At 43.5% G+C, this 26,544-nt stretch overlaps 1 protein-coding gene across 2 annotated transcripts in view; it reads left to right on the top strand.

Annotated features, from left to right (window-relative positions):
• LOC145343966 (SITS-binding protein) overlaps positions 1-26,544 on the top strand; it is a 108,104-nt gene that overhangs the window by 19,084 nt on the left and 62,476 nt on the right. For both annotated transcript variants that reach the window (XM_080190549.1, XM_080190548.1), the window contains 2 exons: positions 18,390-18,597; positions 25,367-25,517. In XM_080190549.1, coding sequence (XP_080046675.1) covers positions 18,390-18,597; positions 25,367-25,517 — 359 coding nt within the window. The remainder of the gene's footprint in view (positions 1-18,389; positions 18,598-25,366; positions 25,518-26,544) is intronic.

Raw genomic sequence — 26,544 nt, 5'->3', positions numbered from 1 at the left:
CGCAATACAGGCCCTTCGGCCCTCAATGTTGCGCTGGCCAGTGAAACCATCTAAAGCCTATCTAACCTACAGTATTTGAATATCATCCATATTTTTATCCAATGCCATTTAAATGCCCTTAATGTTGGCAAATCTACTACTGTTGCAGGCAGGGCATTCCATGGTCTTACTACTCTGAGTAAAGAACCTACCCCTGACATTTGTCCTATATCTATTACCCCTCAATTTAAAGCTATGTCCCCTCGTGCTAGCCACCTCCATCCGAGGAAAAAGGTTCAGACTGTCCACCCTACTTAATCCTCTGATCATCTTATATGCCTCCATTAAGTCACCTCTTAACCTTCTTCTCTCTAATGAAAACAGCCTCAAGTTCCTCAGCCTTTCCTCTTAAGACCTTCCCACCATACCAGGCAACATCCTAGTTAATCTCCTTTGCACCCTTTCCAATGCTTCCACATCCTTCCTATAATGCAGCGACCAGAATTGAATGCAATACTCCAAGAGTGGCCGCACCGGAGTTTTGTACAGCTGCAACATGATCCCATGGCTCCGAAACTCAATCCCTCTACCAATAAAAGCTAACGCAGCATACATCCTCTTAACAATCCTCTCAGCCTGGGTGCCAACTTTCAGGGATCTATGTACATGGACACCGAGATATCTCTCTGCTCAACCACGCTACCGAGCAACTTACCATTAGCCCAGTACTCTGTATTCCTGGTTCTCCTTCCAAAGTGAATCACTTCACATTTTTCCACATTAAACACCATTTGCCAGCTCTGCAGCTTATCTATGTCCCTCTGTAACCTGCGACATCCTTCCGGACTGTCCACAACTCCACCCACTTTAGTGTCATCCGCAAATTTACTAACCCATCCTTCCACGCCCTCATCCAAGTCATTTATAAAAATGACAAACAGCAGTGGTCTTAAAACAGATCCTTGCAGTACACCACTAGTAACTGAATTCCAGGATGAACATTTCCCATCAACCACCAGCCTGTCTTCTTGCAGCTAGCCAATTTCTGATCCAAACCACTAAATCACCCTCAACCCCATGCCTCAGTATCTTCTGCAATAGCTTACCGTGGGGAACCTTATCAAACACTTTACTGAAATCCATGTACACCACATCAACTGCTTTACCTTCATTCACTTCTTTGGTCACCTTCTCAAAGAACTCAATAAGGCTTGTGAGGCACGACCTACCCTTCACAAAACTGTGATGACTATTCCGAATCAAATTATTCCTTTCTAGGTGATTATAAATCTTATCTCTTATCATCCTTTCCAAAACTTTGCCCACAACAGAAATAAGGCTCACTGGTCTATAATTAACAGGGTTGTCTCTACTCCTCTTCCTAGAACAAGGGGACGACATTTGCTATCCTCCAGTCTTCTGGCATTATTCCTGTAGACAATGATGACCTAAAGATCAAAGCCAAAGACTCTGCAATCTTCTCCCTAGCCTCCCAGAGAATCCTAGAATAAATCCTATCCAGCCAAGGGGACTTATGTATTTTCACACTTTTCAGAATTGCTAACACCTCCTCCTTTATGAACCTCAATCCCATCTAGTCTAATAGCCTGTATCTCAGTATTCTCCTTGACAACATTGTGAATACTGATGAAAAATGTTCATTTAGCGCCTCTCCTATCTCTTCGGATTCCACACAGAACTTCCCACTACTGTCCTTGACTGGCCCTAATTTTACCCTAGTCATTCTTTTATTCCTGACATACCTGTAGAAAGCTTTAGGGTTTTCCTTGATCCTATCTGCCAAAAATTTCTCATGTCCCCTCCTGACTCTTCTTAGCCCTCTCTTTAAGTCCTTCCTGGCTAACTTGTAACTCTCAAACGCCCTAACTGAGCCTGCACATCTCATCTTGATATAAGTCTCCTTTTCCCTCTTCACAAGCGATTCCCCTCACTTGACCACTTCCTCCCTGCCTGACAGGTACATACTTATCAAGGACACGCAGTAGCTGTTCCTTGAACAACGCCACATTGCAGTTGATTTGTATTTTAACTGCACCAACCTAGCTAGATTCCTTATCAAACTCCAATTTAAAATGCTGAATCAAGAAGTTTCCAGTGGGAAACAATCCACACTTTTCTCTTCCTTTACATGAAGAAGTATTTTCTAACTTCTCTCCTGAACAGCCTACATCTGATTTTAAGATTCAACAACCTTGCCCTAAATACGGATGGAAAATACTCCCTTGATCTAACCAACCAGTTCTTTTCAAAATCCTACAAACCCCATCGAAACACCCTCATATTCTAGGGAATACAACCTAGATGTAATTTCTCCTCATAATCTAACCATTGTAGCCCTGGTAACAGTCTGGTCATTTTGTATGATATTCAATATATTCCTTCTCAGGTATAGTGCCCAGAACTGTATCCAGTACTCCAGAACGGATCCATCAAGGCATTATAGGAATTCAGCAGAACTCCCTCTACGTTGTATTCTAGTTATAGTCTATTCCATTTATCATTTTGTTTATTACGTGTACCTAATGCTAGTGTAAATTGAATCCACATCAGTAGACATCTCCTTACCCCAGTGCAAATAATGATCCTATTAATAGATTCTTTGATCTTCATGTTTGAATCAGTCAGTCTCTGGAGCCTGTTCCACTATTAATTAGATCATAGTTGATCTGTACCTTAGCCCCATCTACCCACCTTGATTCTCTAACTTTTAATACTTACACGTAACAAGGTTAGGTCAGTTATGAAGCGTTCAATTGCCCCATTATCCCCAGCCCCAGTCTTAATCTTTTTAAAGGAGAGAGTTCCAGATTCTCACTAGCCTTTGAAGTGTTTTTTTCATTTGTTCACTAGATGTGGGTGCCACTGGCTGGGCTAATATTTATTACACTTCACAGGGGGCATTTAAGAGTCAACCACATTGCTGTGGATTTGGAATCAGATCTGAAAGCCAGATCTGACTCCAGATCTGGGTAAAGACGGCAGCATTCCTTCCCTAAAGGACAACAGTGAACCAGATGGGTTTTTACAACAGTTCACTGTGGTTTCATAGTCATTATTACATTTTTAATTCCACATTTTGTTTCATTGAGTTCAGATTTCTCCATCTGCTGTGGGAAGATTCAAACCCAGATCCCCAGAATGTTACTCTGGGTCTCTGTTTACTGGGTCTCTCTGCTTACTGGGGTGGCACAGTAGTTAGCTCTGCTTCCTCATAGCACCAGGGACCCGGGTTCGATTCCCAGGATGGGTCACTGTTTGTGTGGAGTTTGCGCGTTCTCCCCGTGTCTGCGTGAATTTCTTCTGGGTTTCCTCCCACAGTCCAAAGGTGTGCGGGTTAGGAGAATTCGCCATGCTAAGTTGTTCCTTAGTCAGGGGGAATAGCTATGATAAATGCATGGGATTATGGGGATAGGGCCTGGGTGGGATTGTGCTTGTTGCAGACTTGATGGGCCGACTAACCTTCTGCATTGTAGGATTCTGGTCCAGCAATAATACCACTATCTGTCCCAATAGTCACAGCGTCATAGAGATTTACGGCATGGAAACGGGCCCTTTGGCCCAGCTTGTACATGCTGCTCCTTTTTTTAAAACCCCTAAGCTAATTCCAATTGCCCACATTTGGCCCATATCATTCTATACCCATCGTACCCATGTAACTAACTAAATGCTTTTTAAAAGCTGAAATTGTACCTGCCTCTACTACTATCTCTGGCAGCTTGTTCCAGCCACTCACCACCCTCTGTGTGAAAAACTTGCCCCTCTGGACACTTGTATCTCTCCACTCTCACCTTAAACCTATGCTGTCTAGTTTTAGACGCCCCTGCCTTTAGGAAAAGATATTGACTATCTACCTTCTCTATGCCCTTCATTATTTACAGACCTTTATAAAGTTACCCCTCAGCCTCCTATGCCCCAGAGAAAAAGTCTGTCTCTTCAGCCTCTCCTTGTAACTCAATCCATCAAGTCCCGGTAGCATCCTAAAAAATCTTTTCTGCACCCTTTCTAATTTAATAATATCCTTCCTATAATAGGGTGACCAGAATTGCACACTTGGAATCAAGTGTGACTTTACCAATGTCTTGTACAATTTCGACAAGATGTCCCAACTCCTGTATTCAATATTCTGACTGATGAAACCAAGAATGCCGAATGCCTTCTTCACCACACTCTGTCCACCTGTGACTCCACTTTCAAGGACCTGTGAACATGTACTCTGAGATTTCTTTGTTCTGTAACTCTCTCGAACGCCCTACCATTAACTGAGTAAGTCCTGTCCTGGTTCAATCTACCAAAATAAGAACATAAGAACATAAGAAATAGGAGCAGGAGTAGGCCATTTAGCCCTTCGAGCCTGCCCTGCCATTCAATAAGATCATGGCTGATCTATCGTGGCTCAGTTCCACATTCCCGCCCTCTCCCCATAACCCTTAATCCCCTCTCTTATCAAAAACCCATCAACCCGCGTCTTAAAAATATTTAGCGAGGCAGCCTCCACCACCTCAACGGGCAGAGAATTCCAGAGATTCACCACCCTTTGAGCGAAGAAGTTCCTCCTCAACTCCGTTCTAAACCGCACCCCCCTTTATCTTGAGGCTGTGCCCCCTAGTCCTTTCTGAGCGGGAAGAGTCTCTCCACCTCTATCCTATCCATCCCATTCATCATCTTATACGTCTCAATGAGATCTCCCCTCATTCTTCTAAACTCTAACGAGTACAAGCCTAGTTTATTCAGCCTCTCCTCATAGCTCAACCCCCTCAACTCTGGTATCAGCCTAGTAAACCTCCTCTGCACTCCCTCCAAGGCCAAAATAAAATGCATCACCTCGCATTTATCTAAATTAAACTCCATTGCTATTCGTCAGCCCCCTGGCCCAATTGATCAAGATGCCGTTGCAATCTGAGACAATCTTCTTCACTGTCCACTATGCTACCAGTCTTGGTGTCATCTGCAAACTTACTAACCATGCCTCCTATATTCTCATCCAAATCATTAATATAAATGAGAAGTAACAGTGGACCCAGTACTGATCCCTGAGGCACACTGCTGGTCACAGGCCTCCAGTTTGAAAAACAATTTTCTACAACCACTCTCTGACTTCTGTCAAGAAGCCAATTTTGTTTCCATTTAGATACCTCACCCTGGATCCCATGAGATTTGACTTTATGCAACAACCTACCACATGATACCTTGTCAAAGGCCTTGCAGTAGATGTTGTCTACATGGACAACATCAACCGTACTGCCCTCATCTACTTTCTTAATTACCCTTTCAAAAAACTCAATTAAATTTGTGAGACATGATTTTCCACTCACAAAACAATGCTGACTGTCCCTAATCAGTACTTGCATCTCTAAAGCCTGTAGATCCTTTCTCTCAAAATACCTTCCAACAGTTTTCCCTTAGCAGATGTGAGGCTCACTGGCCTGCGGTTCCCAGGCTTTTCTCTGCCGCTCTTTTTAAACAAAGGCACAACATTTGCCATTCTCCAGTCTTCAGCTAATCACCCGTGACTATCGATGATTCAAATATCTCGGCTAGGGGACCGACAGTTTCCTCTCTAGCCTCCCACAATGTCCTGGGATATACTTCATCTGCTCCCGGGGTTTTATCTACACTGATGCACTTTAAGACTTCCAGCACCTCCTTTGTAATATGTACATTCTTCAAGACACCAGTATTCATTTCCCAAGTTCCCTAACATGCATGCTTTTCTCAGCAGTAAATACTGATGAGACATGTTCATTTAGGATCTTGCCCATCTCTTGTGGACCTGCACATAGATGACCTTGTTGATCCTTAAGAAGCCCTACTCTCTCCGTTGTTACTCTTTTGCCCTTTATGTATTTGTAGAAGCTGTTTGGATTCTCCTTTGCCTTATCTGCCAAAACAATTTAATGTCCCCTTTTTGCCTCCTGTTTTCTGTTAACTCTACTCCTACATCCCCTATACTCTTCAAGAGATTCATTTGATCCTACTTGACCTATGCATGTCATGTGCCTCTTTTTTCTTCTTGACCAGAGCCTCAATATCCCGAGTTATTCAGGGTTCCTGACTTCTGCCAGCCTTGCCCTTCACTCTAATAGCATCCTGACACTTTCTGACATCATCCCTGAATGGGCAAGCTCTAATTTAAAATTATGCCTTCATGTTTCCTCTGGACTCAATGACCAGGGGAATAGATTTTCCCTTTCTTACCCAATCAAGTCTTTAAATTTCCTCAAATTTACTCACTGTCCGAGTATTCACTGCACTTTGGAGTAGTGAATTCCACAGATTCTCAACCCTTTTGGAGTAGTAGTTTCTCCTCAACTCTGTTTTAAATTTGCTACCCCTTATCCTAAGACTATGCCCTTTCATTCAAGAATGCTCCACTAGCAGAAACATCCACTCCACGTCTACTTTATCCATATCTTTTCGCGATTTAGCGAATGAGGGAATTTGGTGCAATGGGGGAGAATGTGCTGGTCACTTAAGTAGCTACCTTAATTTTGAGTTTAAAATAGTGTGAAGGGCCATTGACCGATTTAAAAGAGCTTAGAGTCTGTGGAACAGCCACCTTTTGAGAAAAATTCAAAATGTGACAACGCAGGGAAATACTATGTGATTGGTTGGTACTTTGCCCATTTATCTTTCAAAACTCAAGTAATTTAGGCAAAATTGTAAGGTTTTATTTGTTGTAGGTATAGTTTACTAGCAGTGGCAAAGTTTACTCAAAGCAATAGCGTTTGGTTTCTCGTCTCCAGCTTTATAATAAATAATCTTAAAGTTAAGGTATGATGTGGAGATGCTTGTGTCGGACTGCGGTAAGCACAGTAAGAAGTCTCACAACTCCAGGTTAATATTCTTCAGGTTTAAGCCTTCACCCACCTGATGAAGGAGCACGCTCTGAAAGCTTGTGCTGCCAAATAAATCTGTTGGACTTTTAACCTGGTGTTGTGAGACTTCTTACTGAAGTTAAGGTATGCCAGGGCAGCTCAGCCCCATGGAATGCCCATCCTGTAACCTGTGGAAAGTCATGGATGCTTCCTGTTGCCTAGGCCATCACATGTGCAGCAAGCAGTACCAGCTGCAGAAAGTTGAGCTCCATGTTTCAAACTTGAGTGAAGGCTAGAGTTATTAAAGGCATTTAAAAGGCTAACAACTTTGTGATAGCATGTTTAGGGATAGTTACACCACAGGTTAAGAGAATGTAGGCCGAGAAGGAGCAGATGCCCTTAGGAGGCCCAAGTATGTAATGGAGGAGTCCCCAGAGTCCATCTCACTTGCACACTTGTTTTCCATTTTGGATATTGATGGTTCCCCAGAGGAATGCAGTCAAATCCTAGTCCATGACACCACAGATGGCTAAACTGGAATAGGAAGAAAGAGCAAGTGAAGACATGGCTGGACAGATGGTGCAGGCAGAGAGGGCTTTAGATTTCTGAGGCACTGCCACAAGTTTGCATGCCTGTCAGCCTCATGGCCCTGCCTGTTGTGACTGCCTCTAACCCTGATCATTGACTTTGTGTTTCCCTGGGAGGATTGCAGCCTCCTCAAAGGTGAAGGACAAATGTCAAGAGGATGAGTGACAGGATGAATGAGAGAGGCCATTTCTCAGTCTCAGAGGCAAGGAAGGATTCCTGCTGAAACCTGGATGTGCATTACTGCAGCTTATCTGAGGCAGTTTGGCTGACTGTTTGGAAGTGGTGATCAGCTGCATGACCTGGAAATTAACAGCCCAATGGCTGTACTCTGTTCCTTCAATGCTCACCTTCTTGTCCCTTCCTGAAACCTTGGCTCCTTCCTGAATTACATAAGACACTAGAGCCCTGCAGCCTACTGGGTATTGCCACCCCTTGGTTTGCCTTAGTTCTCATAATCACTCCCTGTCACTTGACAAACATGGGGTCTCAATGTTGGGTGTTGGTGAGCAAACTCATGAGGAGTCCGTGAGGAAGGGGAGGGTGAACCCTCATAGACGCATGCCTGGCTATGGCAGGTGAATGTGTAGCCTGGGTGTTTATTCTGTGCAGCTGAGTGTCTCCTCATGAAGAGGCCACAGATGAAGGATTCCTTCAGTGAGAGATGTGAATCTATGGTAGAAGTGAGTGATACAGACTCTGCTTCAAATGCGATTTCTGTTAGAAAGTTTGGCTGAGATCCAACAAGGATGCAAAACTGTTATTGTTAGCTATTGGGATGTAAAGGAGTGCAGAGGGAGGTGGGCAGGGGCAGACAGCATCCCCTGACTGCCTCAGCAATGTGGCCTTTTATGTGATTATGGACTACCTGGCAGCATATCATCCACCTGCCATTCATTCCTTTTCTGAATCCCTTCCTTCACCTGGTGTGAGACTGCCAGTGAGAAGTGTTCCAAGAGCTGCTCCAACTGATTGCAATGTAGACTTTTAAAGAAGGAGAGTCACTGGGGTCAGTGACACTTGCTGTGTGTGGAGGCAGTAAAGGGAGGGCTGGTCTGAGTTCAGGGTTTCTCAATGAAGCCAAGACTAGGCCAGACAATGAGTGGATAATTGGTACAATATATAGGTGTGCAGATGGCCTTGGTCTATAGCCTTGCATCAAGCTCAAAGTTGAGCTGAGAAAGGACACACAAGCGCACAGTTTAACACAGGTGCCTGACACTAACACAGATGGTACCTGCCACACCTCGCAAACGGAATGAACAAAGCCTGTTAAGGTTTCCCCATTAAGAAGTCTCACAACACCAGGTTAAAGTCCAACAGGTTTATTTAGTAGCAAACGTTTGCTACCAAATAAACCTGTTGGACTTTAACCTGGTATTGTGAGCCTTCTTACCGTATTTACCCCAGTCCAATTCCCGCATCTCCACATCAAGGTTTTCCCATCCCAGGGAAACTCGAACACCTTTTACCCAAGTTGAGATGCAGACCTTCACACCCACACAAGCTGAGCAGAGTAGTCTTTAAATGTTCACTTACCTCCTTGTTCCCTCTCAGATGTCTTGCTGCCGGGTCCCCACTTTTGAAAAGCAGCACCAAATGATGCCCACGTGACTTTGGCAGAGAGGGTGGGTGCATAGAAGGAGGCTGCTGCATGACTAATGACATTGAAATGAGGGATTTTGAATAATTGGGCTGCTCCGGACAGGAACCCAATTGGGGTCGCTGGTGCAGGCCAGGTGAATCCTGATTGATTTGACATCCATCGAGAATGCTGATTTTTGCCTGACACCCCATTGTTTGGGGCATTTGGATTCTCTCCACCCTCTTACAAGGCTGGAGAATCCCACCCTTTATGTCAGTCTTCATGGAGGAAGAAACAAAAAGTCTCTTAGAAATTCTGGAGAAGCAAGGGACTAATGAGAACAAAGAACTGAAAGAGATTAGTAAAAAGGTAGTACTGGAGAAGTTAATAGGATTGAAGATTGATAAATCCTCTGTACCTGTGATGGTCTATGTGAGGGTGTTGGAAGAGATGGCTGTAAAGATGATGGATGTGTTGGTGATCATCTTCTCCAAATTCTGGAATGGTGTCTGTGATTGGAAGGGAACAAATATAACCCACTATTCAAGACAGGAGGGAGAGAGAAAATGGGGAACTACAGACTTGTTCACCTGACACCATTGTGACAAAAATGCTAGAGTCTATAACAAAGGACATGGTAACTGGACACTTAGAAAGTAATAGAATTAGCTGGAGTCAATATAGATTTATGAAAGGGAAATCGTGTTTGACAAACCTGTTGGAATTTTATGATTTTTAATTAGCAAACTAGATCAAGGGAAACTATTGGATTTGATGCCTCTGGAATTTAAGATGGCTTTCGATAAGGTCGCATATAAGGGGGCAATGAGCAAAATTAGAACATGTGGGATTGAGGGTAATATACTGACATGTATTCAGGATTGGTTAATGGACAGAAACAGAAAGCAGGGATAAACAGACCATTCTTAGTTTGGTAGACTGTGACTAGTGGGGTATCGCATGGATGAGTGCTTGGGGCTCCAGCTATTTACAATCTATGTCAATAATTTGGACATGGGCATTAAATGTAATGTTTCCACATTTGCTGGTGGTACAAACTAGGTAAGAATGTGAATTGTGAGGATGAGACAAAGAGGCTTCAAGGGATTTAGACAGACTAAGTGAATGGGCAAGAATCTGGCAGATGAGATTTGGGAAACGTGAGGTGACCCTCACTGGTAAGAAGAATAAATGCAGAGTATCTCTTCAACGGTGAGAAACTGGGAAGCGTTGATGTCCAAAGAGACCTGGGTGTCCTCGTTCATGAGTCACTAACACGCAGGTGCAGCAAGCAGTTAGGAAGACAAATGGAACGTTGGTCTTTATTGCAAGAGGATTTGAATACAAAAGTAAAGCTAGCTTGCTACAGTTGTATAGAGCCTTGTTGAGACCAAACCTGAAGTTTGGATACAGTTTTTGTCTTCTTAACTAAAAAAGGATATACTTTCCATAGAACGATTGCTACAAAGGTTTACCAGACTGCTTCCTGGAATGGCAGGATTGTTGTATGAGAAGGGATTGAGGAATCTGGGTCTGTATTCTCTAGAGTTTAGATGAATAAGAGGTAACCTTATTGAAACTTACAAAATTCTTACAGGACTCAACAGGGTAAATCAAGGAAGGATTTTCCTCTGACTGCAGGGATGGGTGTCTAGAACTAAGGAACACAGACACAGAATAAGGGAAAGGACATGTAGGACTGAGATAAGGAGGAATTTCTTCACACAAAGGGTGGTAAATCTTTGGAATTCTCTACCCCAGGAAGCTGTGGAGGCTCAGTCAGTGTGTATATTCAAGACTGAGGTTGATTGATGCCTTTAATATCTAGAAATCTAAGGATATGGTGACCATGTGGGAAAATGGCATTGAAGAGACAATCAGCTGGGATCTAACTGAATGTGGAGCAGGTGTGAGGGCCGAATTGCTTCCTCCTTCCTGCTTCTTTTGTTCCTTTATGGGGCTAAGGTGGGTAAATGGAGGTGGATCAGATATCAGCCATGACCTTTTGAATGGTGGAACAAACTTGAACGGTTCAGTGACCTACCCCTCATCCTGTATTCCTACTGAAAGTCTACATCGGTAACGTGTACTTAACTTCAGCTGCAAATGTTTAACTTGTTTTCAGAATTGAGGATAAAGTTTCCTTTGGTAGATGGATTCATACAGTAAGAAGTTTCACAACACCAGGTTAAAGTCCAACAGGCTTATTTGGTAGCAAAAAGCCACTAGCTTTTGGAGCACTGCTCCTTGGTCAGGTGAGTGGGAGTTCTGTTCATAAACAGGGCATATAAAGACACAAACACAGTTTACAAGATAATGGTTGGAATGCGAGTCTTTACAGGTAATCACGTCTTAAAGGTACAGACAATGTGAGTGGAGAGAGGGTTAAGTACAGGTTAAACAGATGTGTATTGTCTCCAGCCAGGACAGTTAGTGAGATTTTGCAAGCTGAGGCACATTGTGGGGGTTACAGATAGTGTGACATGAACCTAAGATCCCTGTTGAGGCCATCCTCATGTGTGCAGAACTTGGCTATCAGTCTCTGCTCAGTGACTCTGCATTGTATGTCGTGAAAGCTGTCTTGGAGAACGCTTATGATGTAGAGATGCCGGCATTGGACTGCGGTAAACACAGTAAGAAGTCTCACAACACCCAGGTTTAAGTCCAACCAGTTTATTTGATAGTAATCCCACAAGCTTTCGGAAACAGTGTTCCTTCGTCAGAAGGAACCTGAGAAACCTGACACGTAGCAAAAGAACACAGTTTCTGAAAGCTTGTGGGATTACTACCAAATAAATTGGCTGGACTTAAACCTGGTGTTGTGAGACTTCTTACTTGGAGAGCGCTTACCCAAAGATCAAAGGCCGAATGCCCGTGACCGCTGAAGTGTTCGCCAATAGGAAGAAAACACCCTTGCCTGGTGATTGTTGAGCAGTGTTCGTTCATCCGTTGTCGTAGCGTTTGCATGGTCTCCCCAATGTGCCATGCCTTGGGACATCTTTTTCTGTGTGGCATATCAGGTAGACAACATTGGCCGAGTTGCAAGAGTATGTACCATGTACTGGTGGATGGTTTTCTCATGTGAGATGATGACATCCATGTCAATAATCCGGCACGGCCTGCAGAGGTTGCTGTGGCAGGGTTATGTGGTGTCGTGGTCACTGTTCTCCTGAAGGCTGGGTAGTTTGCTGCGGACAATGGTCTGTTTGAGGTTATGTGGTTGTTTGAAGGCAAGAAGTGGAGGTGTGAGGATGGCCTTGGCGAGATGTTTGTCTTCATCAATGACATGTTGAAGGCTCTGGAGAAGATGTTGTAGCTTCTCAGCTCCGGGGAAGTACTGGACGATGAAGGGTACTCTGTCTGCCGTGTCCCATGTTTGTCTTCTGAGGAGGTTGATGCAGTTTTTCGTTGTGGCGCATCAGAACTGTGGATCAATGAGTCGAACGCCATACCCTGTTACATAAGAAATAGGAGGAGGAGTAGGCCATCTGGCCCTTCGAGCCTGCCCCGCCATTCAATAAGATCATGGCTGATCTGTCGTGGCTCAGTTCCACATTCCCACCCTCTCCCCATAACCCTTAATCCCCTCTCTTATCAAAAACCCATCAACCCGCTTCTTAAAAATATTTAGCGAGGTAGCCTCCACCACTTCAACGGGCAGAGAATTCCAGAGATTCACCACCCTTTGAGTGAAGAAATTCTTCCTCAACTCCGTTCTAAACCGCCCCCCTGTTCTTATGAGGGCATCTTTCAGCATCTGTAGGTCTCTGTTGTGATCCTCCTCATCTAAGCAGATCCTGTGTATACGGAGGGCTTGTCCATAGGGGATGGCTTCTTTAACATGTTTAGGGTGGAAGCTAGAAAAGTGGAGCATCGTGAAGTTATCCATGGGCTTGCGGTACAGTGAAGTGCTGAGGTGACCATCCTTGATGGAGATGCGTGTCCAAGAATGCAACCGATTCTGGAGAGTAGCCCATGGTGAGTCTGATAGTGGGATGGAACTTGTTGATGTCATCATACAGTTGTTTTAAGTGATTGTTCACCATGAGTCCAAAGGAAGAAAATGTCATCGATGTATCTAGTGTATAGCATCGGTTGAAGATCCTGTGTAGTGAAGAAGTCTTGTTCAAACCTGTGCACGAAGATGTCACAATCACTGAAACAACTATATGATGACATCAACAAGTTCCATCCCACCATTAGACTCACCATGGACTACTCTTTGGAATCGGTAAACACATTAAAGAAGCCATCCCCTATGGACAAGCCCTCCGTATACACAGGATCGGCTCAGATGAGGAGGATCGCAACAGACACCTCCAGATGCTGGAAGTTGCATTCGTAAGAACAGGATATGCCGCTTGATTCATCAGTTCTGACAGTTCCAACGCGCCACAGCGAAAAACCACACCAACTTCCTCAGAAGACAAACACGGGACACAGTGGACAGAGTACCCTTTGTCGTTCAATATTTCCCTGGAGCGGAGAAGCTACGACATCTTCTTTAGAGCCTTCAACATGTCATTGATGAACATCTCGCCAAGGCCATCCTCACATCCCCACTTCATGCTTTCAACAATTGCACAACCTCGAACGGACCATTGTCCGCAGCAAACTACCCAGCTTTCAGGAGGACAGTGACCATGACACCACTCAACCCTACCACAGTAACCTCTGCAAGACATACTAGATCATCAACATGGATGCCATCATTTCACATGAGAACACCATTCATCAGGTACACGGTACATACTCTTGTAGACAATATTGGTCAAGTCACCTGATACGCTGCAGGAAAGGATGTCCTGAGGCATGGTACACTGGGGAGACTATGCAGACACTACAACAACGGATGAATGAACACCGCTCGACAATCACCAGGCAAGAGTCTTCTCTTCCTGTTGGGGATTACTTCAGCAGTCATGAGTATTCGGCCTCTGATCTTCAGGTAAATGTCCTCTAAAATGGCCTTCGTGACATGATAACGCAGAATCGCTGAGCAGAGACCGATAGCCAAATTCTGCCCACATGAAGACGGCCTCAACTGGGATCTTGGGTTTGTGTCACACTATCTGTAACCCCCACAACTTGCCTGAGCTTGCAAAATCTCACTAACTGTCCTGTCTGGAGACAACACACATCTCTTTAACCTGTACTTAACCTTCTCTCCACTTACATTGTCTGTACCTTTAAGATTTGATTACCTGTAAAGACTCGCATTCCAACTATTATTTTGTAAATTGAGTTTGTGTCTTTATATGCCCTGTTTGTGAACAGAACTCCCACTTACCTGATGAAGGAACAGTGCTCTGAAAGCTAGTGCCTTTCGCTACCAAATAAACCTGTTGGACTTTAATCTGATGTTGAGAGATTTCTTACTTTGTTTACCCCAGTCCAACGCTGGCAACTCCACATGGTGAATTCATAACCAAAGGTCAGAGTTTTGAACAAATTGACAAAGAGGCAAGGAGAGGAACTGATTTCACACACACAGCTATTATACTCTGAACACATTCCCTGGACAGGCAGCTTCCATTGGAACTTATAAAAGGCATCAGCCTGATGAGGACTTACTTGTAGCTTAAGGGGGGCAAAGGCTGGGGTGTGGGATGAAATTGGATAGTATTTTCAAAGAGCTGTTAAAAGCATTGGAGGTAGAATGGCTTTCTGTGCTGGCAGATTCTACAATTCAATGATCAACATCTTTGGGGGTTATCTTTTGACCAGAAATTCAAACGGACTCACCACATTAGCACAGTGGTACAAGAACAGGTCAGACTCTAGGAATTCTGAGGCGAGTAACTCACTCTCTGATTCCCAAAGCCTGCCACAATTTACGAGGCACAAATCAGGAGTATGATGGAATACTCACCCATTGCCTGGATGGTGCAGCTCCAATAACACTCAAAAAGATCAACACCAACCAGGACAAAGCAGCCTGCTTGATTGGCACTACATCTACAAACATCCAGTCCCTCCACCACTGACACTCAGTGGCAGCAGTGTGTACTATCTACAAAATGCACTGCATCTTGTAGATAGTACACATCAAAGTCCTTCCAAACTCACAACCACTTCCATCTAGAAGGGCAAGGACAGCGCATCCATGGGAACACCACCACCTGCAAGCTCCTTTCCAAGTAACCCACCATTCTGACTTCAAAATATATCACCATTCTTTCACTGTCACTGGGTCAAAATCCTGGAATTCTCTCTCTGACAACATTGTGGGTCAACACACAGCATGAGAACTGCAGCGATTCAAGAAGGCAGCTCGTTATCACCACCTCAGGGGTAGATAGGGACAGGCATTAAGTGGTAGCCAGCCAGCGACGCCCACGTCCCATGATTGAATAAAAAAAAATCATATGGCAGTCTTACCATTCTCACCACTTTCTGGATAAAGGGATTGTCCAAGGTTTCTTTGTCGAGCTGTTAATAACTGCCATACAGCTAAGGCCTTGGAACTGTTAACCTATCTTATTGCTGCACTTCTCACTTTGAACGTTTCAGCATCTAGGCTAAGCTCAATATTCATATGAAATGATTCCACAATGCCACTCCCTTGGGGCACATACATGAGTCACGTTCCCTGTCATTCTCTGGGGCTTTCCACACTGAACGGATGCTAGGATCCATCAGACTAGCCAGTAGACAAGGCTTCACTGCTAATTTGGGACGCTTGTTATTGAGCTAGCGTCTGTAGGGATGCAGGGAACACATCAAGCTTTTAATGCAAAGACAGAGCTCGCTAGGGAGTATCGTATTTCTCTGAAATCATGACAGGCGGGCCAGTTGGCTGCTATTGATGGACAGCAGGTTGCCTTGACGACACCCTCTTGATGATGTAGAGTGGTGTTATTTTAGAAGTTATTAGCTCAGGGAGTTGATGCTGGGAGCTCCCTTTGGAGCTTCAGTTGAGAAATGCTGTGCCCAGTATGTAACTGAGCACTTCAGTTAAGGAAGGTTCCTTCCTGACCCTGGTCTATATTGAGAGCAGCAAGGGAAGTGGGGAGATATCAAGCAAGGATGACAGAGGGCTGTAGGTTTAGCCTGCAAAGACCACAAGCTCACAATGCAGCTTAGGCTAAATCAATAAGAACAACTGCTTGGCTAAATTAATAGGAAAGTGAAAGGGCAGTAGAGTACCTAGCAGAAGAAGAGAAAAAGACAAGCTTAATTTTCTAGCACATTTCATATAATATAAAGATAAGCAAGGTCTTCCCAAAAACATTCTAAGTGCCGAACAGGAGAGTTCCTCGCATACTTCTAATTCTATTTTTTATTTTTGTTCTCAATACATTGCTCACTCTCTTTTCCTTCTCTATGAATGGTATGCTCTGTATAGCACACAAGAAACAATAGTTTTCATTATGTGCTAATACGTGTGACAAAATAATCAAATCAAGTTTGAAAATGCAATTTTATGACACTCTGTCACTTTTTTGGACAGAAGTGCGATTCTCACCAGTGGTGGATGGCTAAGCTTACCGCTGAAGCTGGCTGCAGACTGTTTGAGATCCCAATTCATGGCCCCCATGGTTCTCCTGCTACCAATCCCACTGCCCAAATATCGTATCCCCCCAAGCCTGTCGAGCACTCCCTGGGTCGGTCTCTCCTCACCGATCACCACTCCTGCAGAGCCACTTCCACCGATCAACCCCCGTATGCAGATGCAGAGCTCTTTCCTTGTCAGCCCCTCGAAGAACTCCCTCCCCCCCACTCCCAGCCCCCAGCAGAGCTCTCCCCTTACATCCCGCTGTCATTGCTTCACCCTCCCCACCTCAGGCCCCACCACTTTGGCACTGCCCCAGCACAGTTATGACACTCATCAGGCAGTGCCATGGTGCCCAGTGGGCAGTGGCAGCACTGCCCGGCCATAACCCTTACCATACAAGGGCTTGAATGGCTGTCAATCCTCCTGGTGTGGCCACCACATCTAGTCCCTGTTGGTGGGGACCATGAGTGATTCTTGCCAGTGAAATCTCTCGCAGATGAGAGAGGAAATGTACCAGGAAGCCAGAAACGGCCATGTTGAAAGCATTTCGTTAATATTTAAATCAGTTTTGCTGCCCTTTTTGGTTGTGAAGCTGACCACACAGAAAAAGCATGGCTGAGAAAATGGCTTTTGGCGTGAAACTGGTTTGTGCCCCGTGCAAAAACCTGGCATGCTATCATCCCTGCTTGCTGCACTGATTGAGGCCTAAAGATTGCGCCCATTATGTTTCAGGGAGTATTAGAGAGCAAAATTTGACACCAATTCATAAAAGGAAATATTAGGGCACAAAGGGAGATTTGACAGGGTATTTTAGAGGACTAAAGTGAGTTAGGAAGTCAAAGGGGTTTAGGAAGGGCATTCCTGAGCTTAGAGACTTGGTTTCCAATGGTGGATCAATTCAAATCAATGATGCTCAAGAGGCTAGAGTTGTAGAAACAGAGGTATTTCGGAGGCTTGTGGAGCTGGTGGAGCTTACCAAGACAGTGAAGGGGCAAGGCTCTGGAGGGATTTGAAAATAAGGATGAGAATTTTAAAATCTGGGCAATACTTAACTGGGAACTAATATAAGTCAACCAGCACAGGGGGAGAGGGAATTGGTGTGAACTAGGACATGGTCAGCAGGGTTTTGGATGACACATTGAGAAATTGTTCTTGTCTGTTATACAAATGCTTAAGACGTAGCATCACAGCTTCTTGTGTTTGCTTTCTATTCGAACGAGCTTTCAGGCTGCATCTGTCATCTTGGAATTCGCAGAATAGACAGTCCTGCCAACGAGGGCTTAACTGGATTTAGAGTGTGATCAGGTGATGTCACGCATGAGACATGTGAGAGGAGGGTGCAGGTGCTGGTTGGGTGGAGGAAACACACACACACACACACACACACACACACACACACTGGATATAGCCACCATCAAAACAGTGAAACATATCTCTGAGAGAATGCAGAGTACAGAGGGCTGCAGATCCTGTAGCTTTTTATGCATTATAGACATGATACACTGCAGCCAAACCAGGTCTGGCAGGACACAGAGAATGTCAAGATTCCACTTTGGTCAAAGTAGTAAATAGCCACGAATATGTGGGCTAGTGGGTCTAGATGTGTAAGCCCAGGTCCTGTGCTAAATGACCCTGGTCAGCCAGGGATCTTTATACTGACCTATGACTCTTGTTGGAAGGCTGAGTGAAGACAGGAGCTGATGCCTGTTGTAGGCTGTTAGCTTCCCAGAACTTTACTGTTCTGGCTCATTTATTAGAAGAGTCTGCTGAAGCGAGACTGAGAGCAGTGGGATTCTACCTCAGTTGTGGGTGTGGGGAGGGGCGGGGCCGGGGGTGGTGGGGAGAAGGACAAGATCTGTATTTACCTCTGTTTATTCTTTGTGTGTGTATGTCTCTCTGTTGTTAGGCGTGGCTGTGTGGGTTCATCAGGAAGTCCCGTTGCACGTTGGGATTGCTAGCAAGAAGTGGCTGTGTCTGGGAGTTCCACCCAGCACTGAGATGGTGCCTCTGAGCTACACAGTGTGTGTCGGTGACAGCCTTACAACAGTCCACCAGCAAGTGGGAAGTACGATCCCTGCAGTCCAGTCTGCACTCCCAGACACCAGCATCCTACAGTAAGAGGCAACATTCCAAAACTTCTCTTCATTTTGAGTAAACCCTTCTGTGGCATTGCTCACTCAAATCCGAGCTATTTTGTTTGATCAGAATGGCCCTTTTTTATTACACAAAACCATGTCTGTTCAGAACGATCACTAAGCAGGACAGTTCAAAACAAGAGAGGTTGAGAGACAGAGAAAGAGGCAGCATAGTTAAGAAAGATCAGGGAAAGAAGGGAACAGAGTATTAAAGAGGATGAAAGATTTGGAATAGCTGAATTTAGAAAGTACAAAAGCAGAATACTTCATATGCTGGAAATCTGAATTCAAAATAAAAAATGCTGAAAATACTCAACAGACGAGGCAGCATCTGGAAAAGAAACAGTTAACAGTTCAGGTCACTGCCCTTTTAGCAGAACTCAGAAATAGAAAGTACAAAGTGAGTCTAAAAAGAGATTACAATGGATCAAGGTGAACTATGGTAGTGGCTTAATGTAACTAGTGTTATAGTGTAGTGGCTAACACAGAGGCAGACTTATATTTTTAGGGGTCTCTCACACTATCCCTCTGTGCCGAGGCCCACCTCATGATATCACGCACCCCCCACCCCCCTAAGCTCCCAGTGACATCCAGCTCTACTCCAAATTATATCTTTGCCCTCCTGACCACGTTCACGTTCAGCTCATACAATTCAAGCCATAAAGATACAGAAAGTACACAAATCACTGCTTCAGTGCGTTTTAACTTATGAAAACAAACCTGTAATTGGTGAACTCAAATCCATAATGCAAGCCCCAGGAACACAGAAAAGCTACATAAGTCACTGCTCACTGCTTTTTAGCTATTGAAAACAAGCCTGTAACTGATGCATTCAAATACACAGTGCAAGCCACAAAAATACAGAAAAAATACGCAAATGACAAATCACCGCTTAACTGCTTTAGTGCTTTTTAACTTCTGAAAGTTCTGTAGTTGATCAATTGAAATCCAAGCCTACCTATTCTCAGCATGATGGTAGAGATGGTCAATATTGCGATCTATGTATCTTGAGTCAGGCAAAAGCCAATGAGCAATAAGATGGAAAAATCAGCCAATGATATGACTGTAGCACAGGCCAGTGCAGGACAGAATGAGTCAGAAAAGGTCCAGTACAGGACCAAATACTCCAATCAAGAGTAATCCAAATCCAATATCAACAGCTTTACTGACAACTGCTTGGCAGCATTCTGTTCTTTGTCCAAAAGAGAATTTCTGATGGCCAGGATTGAGAGTAGTGGAGAATGATGGTTACACGCTTGTTATAACTGATTGCATGCAATAGCTACGATGTCAGAGCAGCAAATAGTGGTCCCATTTGAAAAAACAGAATTTAAACAAGAAAATATCAGAGGGGGACATATTTTTAAGATTTTCTTGCTTCATCAGTTGTTTGCAATCCATGGCACTTTAGATAGCTTTCCTTCTGCACTTTTTCTTCACAAAATCATCAATAACATCATCATAGGTAAAATCTTGTAAGGATGCATTTTCAGTCATCAGTTTGCTGAACTTGTGAAATGTTCTTGACTCATTGTTCTTCACAGATAATTTTTAACTATTTTCAAAACAGAGAACATTCACTGGAAGTATTTGTGACAGGTATTGTTAAAAAATATGGTCAGAATGGTTTCCACATTTCAAAAGGCTTCCTGCAAACCAGACATACAAGTCTGTACAAATCAGCTGGTGATCTCAAAGCACAGAGTTCGTTGTTAGCGATTGTTATTGATTGAATTGTTTCACTTCATCTTTGAAAAGATTTGTGTCTATGTTGTCAGGGTTAAATTCAGTTAATTTCTTATAATAGCAGCTCTTAGCATTCTCATGCAAACTTCTATCAAAAAGCACAGAAAATGATTCAACTTCTACTCTGCAATTGCACCATTATTGGATCACAAACGACATTAACAGTCTCGATGATGATCTTCTCTTTTTCCCTTTAAAAGTAATTTCATTCCCCTAGTTTCATCACAAAATAACTCCCTAATTCTTACACATTCCTTATCATCAGAGGGACTGTATTCTTTGTTAATGTAGCTCCCCTGCTTCGACTGAGATATAGTCATTTTTGGACTTTCATGACAAACTTCTAACTGAAGTTAACAATTTTGAAGCATTCAATAAAATTGAATTAATGTTTTTCAGTGATTTGCTGATATCATTATTAAAAATTAATTCATGGGACATAGGCATTGCTGTCTGGTCAACATTTATTGCCTATCTCTATTTGGCCTTGTTCAGAGGTAGTTGAGAGTCAACCACATAGCTGTGGCTCTGGAGTCACATGTAGACCAGACCAGATAAGGACATTAGTGAACCAGATGGGTTTTTCCGACTATCGACAATGGCTTCAGGGAGAAGGAGCTCTGTAGGGGTGGTAATCAGCAGGGAGGGAGCTCTGCAGAGGTATTTGTTACTTCCAGATATTTTTTAATGAATTCAAATGCCACATTTGCCATGTGGGAATTCGAACCTGGGTCCCCAGAACATTCTAGCTAAATTTCTGGATTAATAGTCTAACAATAAATCTACTAGGCCACTAACTCCCCTTTGAAATAAATTTTTCCACAAAACTGGAAAAATGGTTAGATCGAACCTTTCAAATTTCTCTGCTAAGGATTTTGCTTCAGCTTTCACGTATGGTTTCTCTGAATTTGTTGTGGCCATATCTGATAAGCATTCCTTTATAGTGACAAAGTTCAGTTTCAAAGTGAAAACACTATCTGCATGAGTGGATCACCTGGTGTGTCAAATTCTTTTGACCATCAAATATTTTCCACATGCCTGCTCCAAGTGTAATTGCAGCATATTCCATCGATGCATGGAAACTGACAAAAAGGCATACAAGTTTTGAACAAAATTTGAAAAAATACAGCTTCCTCATGTGATTCAACTGCAGCGTTGCAGGTTAAATTCAAGGAGTGACTGGAACGTGGGAAGAATAATATACAGGGGCTTGCATTGCATTGTTCAGTCTTGCTTATAGACCTGAATATTTTCCTGCCATGTTGTTATCAAAGCTTTGCCTGTGACCATTCTTGATGTCCAAGCCTTAATTTGCAGGGATTTCCAAAACAGTTGTCCCCAGGCATTCAGAAGTATGGGATTGCAATTGGACAAAATAGAGAAATCATTCTACACCATCACTGGTCACAAATCATAAAATTAATGTTAATTGGTCCACAGGACTCAGATCTGGTATTGAATCTGCTGTTGAATCAGCTATTATGGAATAGCATTTGGCATCTTTAACTTCAGTAGTGAATTGGTTACTGAGCCACTCTGCCATTATAGTAATGAAATCATTATAGGTTCTGTGCATTAAAAAGTTGGTCTTATCTGAGCCACAATATTGATAACTTTTCAAATGCTCTTTGAGAAGTTTGTTAACTTCACTGAGATATTCAAGGCTGGCCAAAAAATAGCTCTTTGCATTGCCAAGGATGACTCATCATGTTCTCTTAAAGGAAGATAATTCAGCTATACTTTTGGTGGATGAAAAGGATTGTGCAGTTGGTGCAATGCTCAATACTTTGAACTTTTTAAAGTAAAATGAAAAACTGACTTTTTGCCCAGCTTCATCCTCACCTTCAAGTTTCTGTGCTTTTGACAGTCAGATTGCAAGAGTTGTTTCATATTGACTGATCTTTCTTGAGCGTCTCCACCAATCTGGGCTAACAACATGGAATCCAAAAGAATCTTGTAAACATTTGAATACTCACAGGTTGGTCAAATGAAATATAGGCTGATTAGTGACCATAAAAGGATAGTGACAGAGAGTGAGGAGGGATTCTGTTACTGTAAATTGGACAGAGATAGAACGGTAACTGAGACTAAGACGGTTAAGTGGGGAGGGTAATTAGGAAATAGAGATTGAGAGGGGAGGGGGTTAGTGGGAATTAAAGAGTGGGGAAGATAATTGGGAAGTAGGGAGTGGAGGGGAGAGAGAAGTGCAAGTGATTATTAAACGAAGGGCGAGTAGATGGAGGGGTGTTACAGGGGATTACAAAGAGATCAGAGAAAGATTATTTAAAGAGAATGTTATGTTGGTAAAGAGGTCAGGGAAACGATAAGTCCAGGCCTTTCCGGAGATAATCCTCTGGATAAGGATTGCAGCTGAGCCCTTGTGAATCAGATTCAAACAGCCCATGTGAGTTCTGACAGGATATTGCACTGTAGAAGGCAGCATTGACAGCCCTATCCAATCATTTAATGATGTTGACTCATTGCTACATACGTTTTCCTTTGTCAGATGATTAAACTCTTCCCCTCTAGGTGACAGGGGCACTGAATCCTAGCCCTAATAGCTCTGTTGTCAACTTGGTTGGAGGCTAGTTTGATAACATTACCCGATGCACCACATTCTCCACAGCAGACCCCCAGCTTCTAACCACCATTTTGGCTCACTTTTGGATCAGTGCGGATGAGGTTAAAGGGTTGCAGACTGGGCTTTGTGCTGCAGAGTGAGCTGCAAAGACTCAGGAGAGATGGGGAGAATATTGCAACAGCAACATGAGTAGAACAAGACCAACATTGTGAGATTACACAGTCAAAGCTGAGCTATTTTCACAGGAAGAAGTCTCACAACAACAGGTTAAAGTCCAACAGGTTTATTTGGTAGCACAAGCCACACACTTTCAGAGCACTGCTACTTCATCAGGTGAGTGGGAATTCTATGCACAAACAGGACATGTAAAGACACAAACTCAATTTACAAAATAATGGTTGGAATGTGAGTCTTTACAGGTAATCAAGTCTTAAAGGTATAGGCAATGCATGGAGAGAGCGTTAAGCACAGGTTAAAGAGATGTATATTGTCTCCAGCCAGGACAGTTAGTGAGATTTTACGAGCCCAGGCAAATTGTGGGGGTTACAGATAGTGTGGACGTGAACCCACTCTCCACCCTCTCTACTCACATTGTCTGTACGTTAAAGACTTGATTACCTGTAAAGACTCACATTCCAACCATTATCTTGTAAATTGAATTTGTGTCTTTAAATGCCCTGTTTGTGAACAGAACTCCCACTCACCTGATGAAGGAGCTGCACTTCGAAAATGTGTGGCTGTGCTACCAAATAAACCTGTTGGACTTCAACCTGGTGCTGTGACACTTCTTTCTGTGCTTACCCCAGTCTAACACTGGCATTTCCACATCATATTTTCACAGGAACAGGAGTAGGCTATTCAGTTTCTTGAGGCTATCGTGGTATCACTTAGATTACGTCCGATCTGTATTTTAACTTTACACATCTTCTTAAAAGAAGTCTATCAGTCAAAATTTTTAATTGAGCCCACCCCCTGCTTCATTAGCCTTTTGGGGAAGGCAGTTCCAGATATCCATCACCCTGTTTGTGAAGGAGTACTTTCTGAATGTCCTAACTCTCTTTTCCTTTGTTCTGGACTCTATTGGAGTGGGATCCTACAACCCAGTGCTGAGGCCTTGCTTTCACCTTTGCTCCCAGGACATGTTTATCCAGGTTCCTTACACCATCTTCCAGCTTGTGCCAGATAGCTGGATCATCAGCACATTGGCCCTTAATTCCTTTGACCTATGACAGCTGTTCTCTCTCCACCATTCAGATTTCCTCTCTGAATGACTCCCTCCACCTCCCAGTTCCCTACTCTTTCCCCCCGTCCCTTGCTCAACAGCAACTTCCAGTTCTTATAATGTATACAAATTGAGCCACATAAAGAGGTAGTAGGCCAGAAAACCTAATTGGCAAAGCAGAAATCTCAAAGATCTGTAAAGCTGTAGATTACAGAGATGGAAGGATCAGACCATGAAGGGAATTGAACGCAAAGATGAGGATTTTAAAATTGAGCTGTTGCTTAACTGTGAACTAATTTACATCAGCGAGCACTGGGATGAGAAATGAACTAGACATGGTAAGTTCAGACATGAGCAGCAGATATTTGGATGACTTCGTGTTTTCGGCGAGTAGAATGAGGAAAGTCAGCCAGGAGAGCATTGGAGTAGTCAAATCCAGAGAAAACAAAGGCAAAAATGAGGGTTTTGGCAAATGAGCTGAGTTGAAGCACGGTGATGTAATGGATAGACGGTTTTACTAACAATATATGCATTTGGTTTGAAGCTCATTTCTGAAAAAGAAAATGAGATAATTGCAAACAAGCCAGTTCTGCTTCAGACAGTTGTGAGAGACACAACTGAAGTTAAATAATTGGAGTTTATGATAGCCCGAAAACAATAGCTACAGCCTTCTTACCATTGAATTGGAAGGAATTTTTGCTCATCCAGTACTGTATGTCATATAAGCAGTCTGATCATTCTGAGCTTGGTGGTGAGGTAGAGCTGGCTGTCATGTAGGTGATGATGGCAGATTTGATCAATAATTATTCAATACCCAGTTTCTCTTTCATCCTCTCTCTCTGTTTAACACTACTTTTCCCTCTCTCTCTTCTCATCACCCCCCCACCCTCCCTCTCTCTAATACCCAGTTCCCCCGCTTCCCCTGCCCATGTCCTTGGTCTCTCTTTTCTTTCTGTTTAATGTCTAGTTATCCTCTCCTCCTCTCTCACATGCTCTCTCTCTCTGTCTCTGATACCCATTTCACTTTCTCCTCTCTGTTTAACATCAAGTTCCCTTCTCTTTCCCAGCTCTCTCCCTTTCTCTATTTAATACTTAGTTTTCCTCTGTTCACCTGACCACTCTCTCCATTAAAATGGAGAAGTTGTAATTATTTTTGTTCTGGTTAATGAAAAATGTTTCTTTGCTTCTCCTGAATGCAGCTTCCCATTTTGGAGGTTACAGAAAACTGCTGATGTAGTCCAGAAACTTGAGCACAACCTGAACTCGTTAGCCACCAAAATTAAACAGCATTGGCTGGGAGATGGAGTCATGGACCTCAGCGAGCAATCCACACAGCTGCTGTTTGGAGAGGTAATAAAGAGTTCAACTTGAAAAGGGTGCTAAAATCTAAAATCTGATATTTCACATTCACTCCATACTCTCTTTTCCGGTCATCCAATTCTTAGGAACCATTTTTACATTGAGACTTGATGGTGCCACCCTGTTTTAGGGAATAAAGCGATTTATCAGAATTCCTTGTCCAACATCTCTCCAGCAACCACCAACTTTAAGGCCTTCAGCATTTCACAACACTGGCTTTTTTGCTTTTTAGTGAACTAGGATACAGTAAAATCTGCAGCACTCTTTCCCCAGCACTGACAATAGTCACTATTCTTATTTGTTCAGGTACTTTGTTTAACTCTGTGGCAACCCCATAGTTCTGCCATTGAGACTGGAAGCATTTCCAAGTTACTCTCAAATCACTGTTTATCTCCATATAATCTGGTGCTGGAAAGCCATACTGACTAACCCAGCAAACAATGTTTTGTACAAAGTTGCAGACTGAACTTTTAATTATTCTCTGCTGATTCTGACAGCAGCTGGCTCTCTTTCAGTTATCAAAATCCACTCAAATTCAACTGTACACCTCTGACATCATGCTTCATGTTATGGATAAAAATAGCTTCGGTCAAAGCCCTTACCTAAGATGACCTCAATGGTCACATGATTATGGCGAAGTGCTCAAAGGCATTTTTACAAACAGCGTTGACTCTGTTCCCAGTGCAGGTCTCAGGGTGTAGGCCCCCTACAGGCTCAGGCCCTGCCCATGCAGCCTCCCCACCCCCCCACCTCCAGGCTCAGGCCGCTCCCCTCTAGGCTCAGGCCCCTCTCAGGTTGCAGAGCCCTCCCCAGGTATAAGCTCCCAGGCCTAGGCCAACCTCCAGGCTCACTCCAGGCCCAGGACCCTCTCCAGTTTCAGGCCTTTCTCTCAGGGATTGCTGTTCACTGACCTCAAGCTGTCTGAAGAAATAAATGGGAGTTCACAGCCAGTCTGTGGGGAGAACCAGTGGGTGGGCAAGGAAACTTGAGTGTAGAATAGTCAAACGTCGCTGACGAA

The sequence above is a fragment of the Carcharhinus amblyrhynchos genome, chromosome 6 (genome assembly GCF_965287045.1).
Source record: "Carcharhinus amblyrhynchos chromosome 6, sCarAmb.v2.hapA, whole genome shotgun sequence".
NCBI lineage: Eukaryota > Metazoa > Chordata > Chondrichthyes > Carcharhiniformes > Carcharhinidae > Carcharhinus > Carcharhinus amblyrhynchos.
The sequence above is the reverse complement of the archived record's forward strand: the minus strand, read 5'-3'. Positions and strand labels throughout refer to the sequence as shown.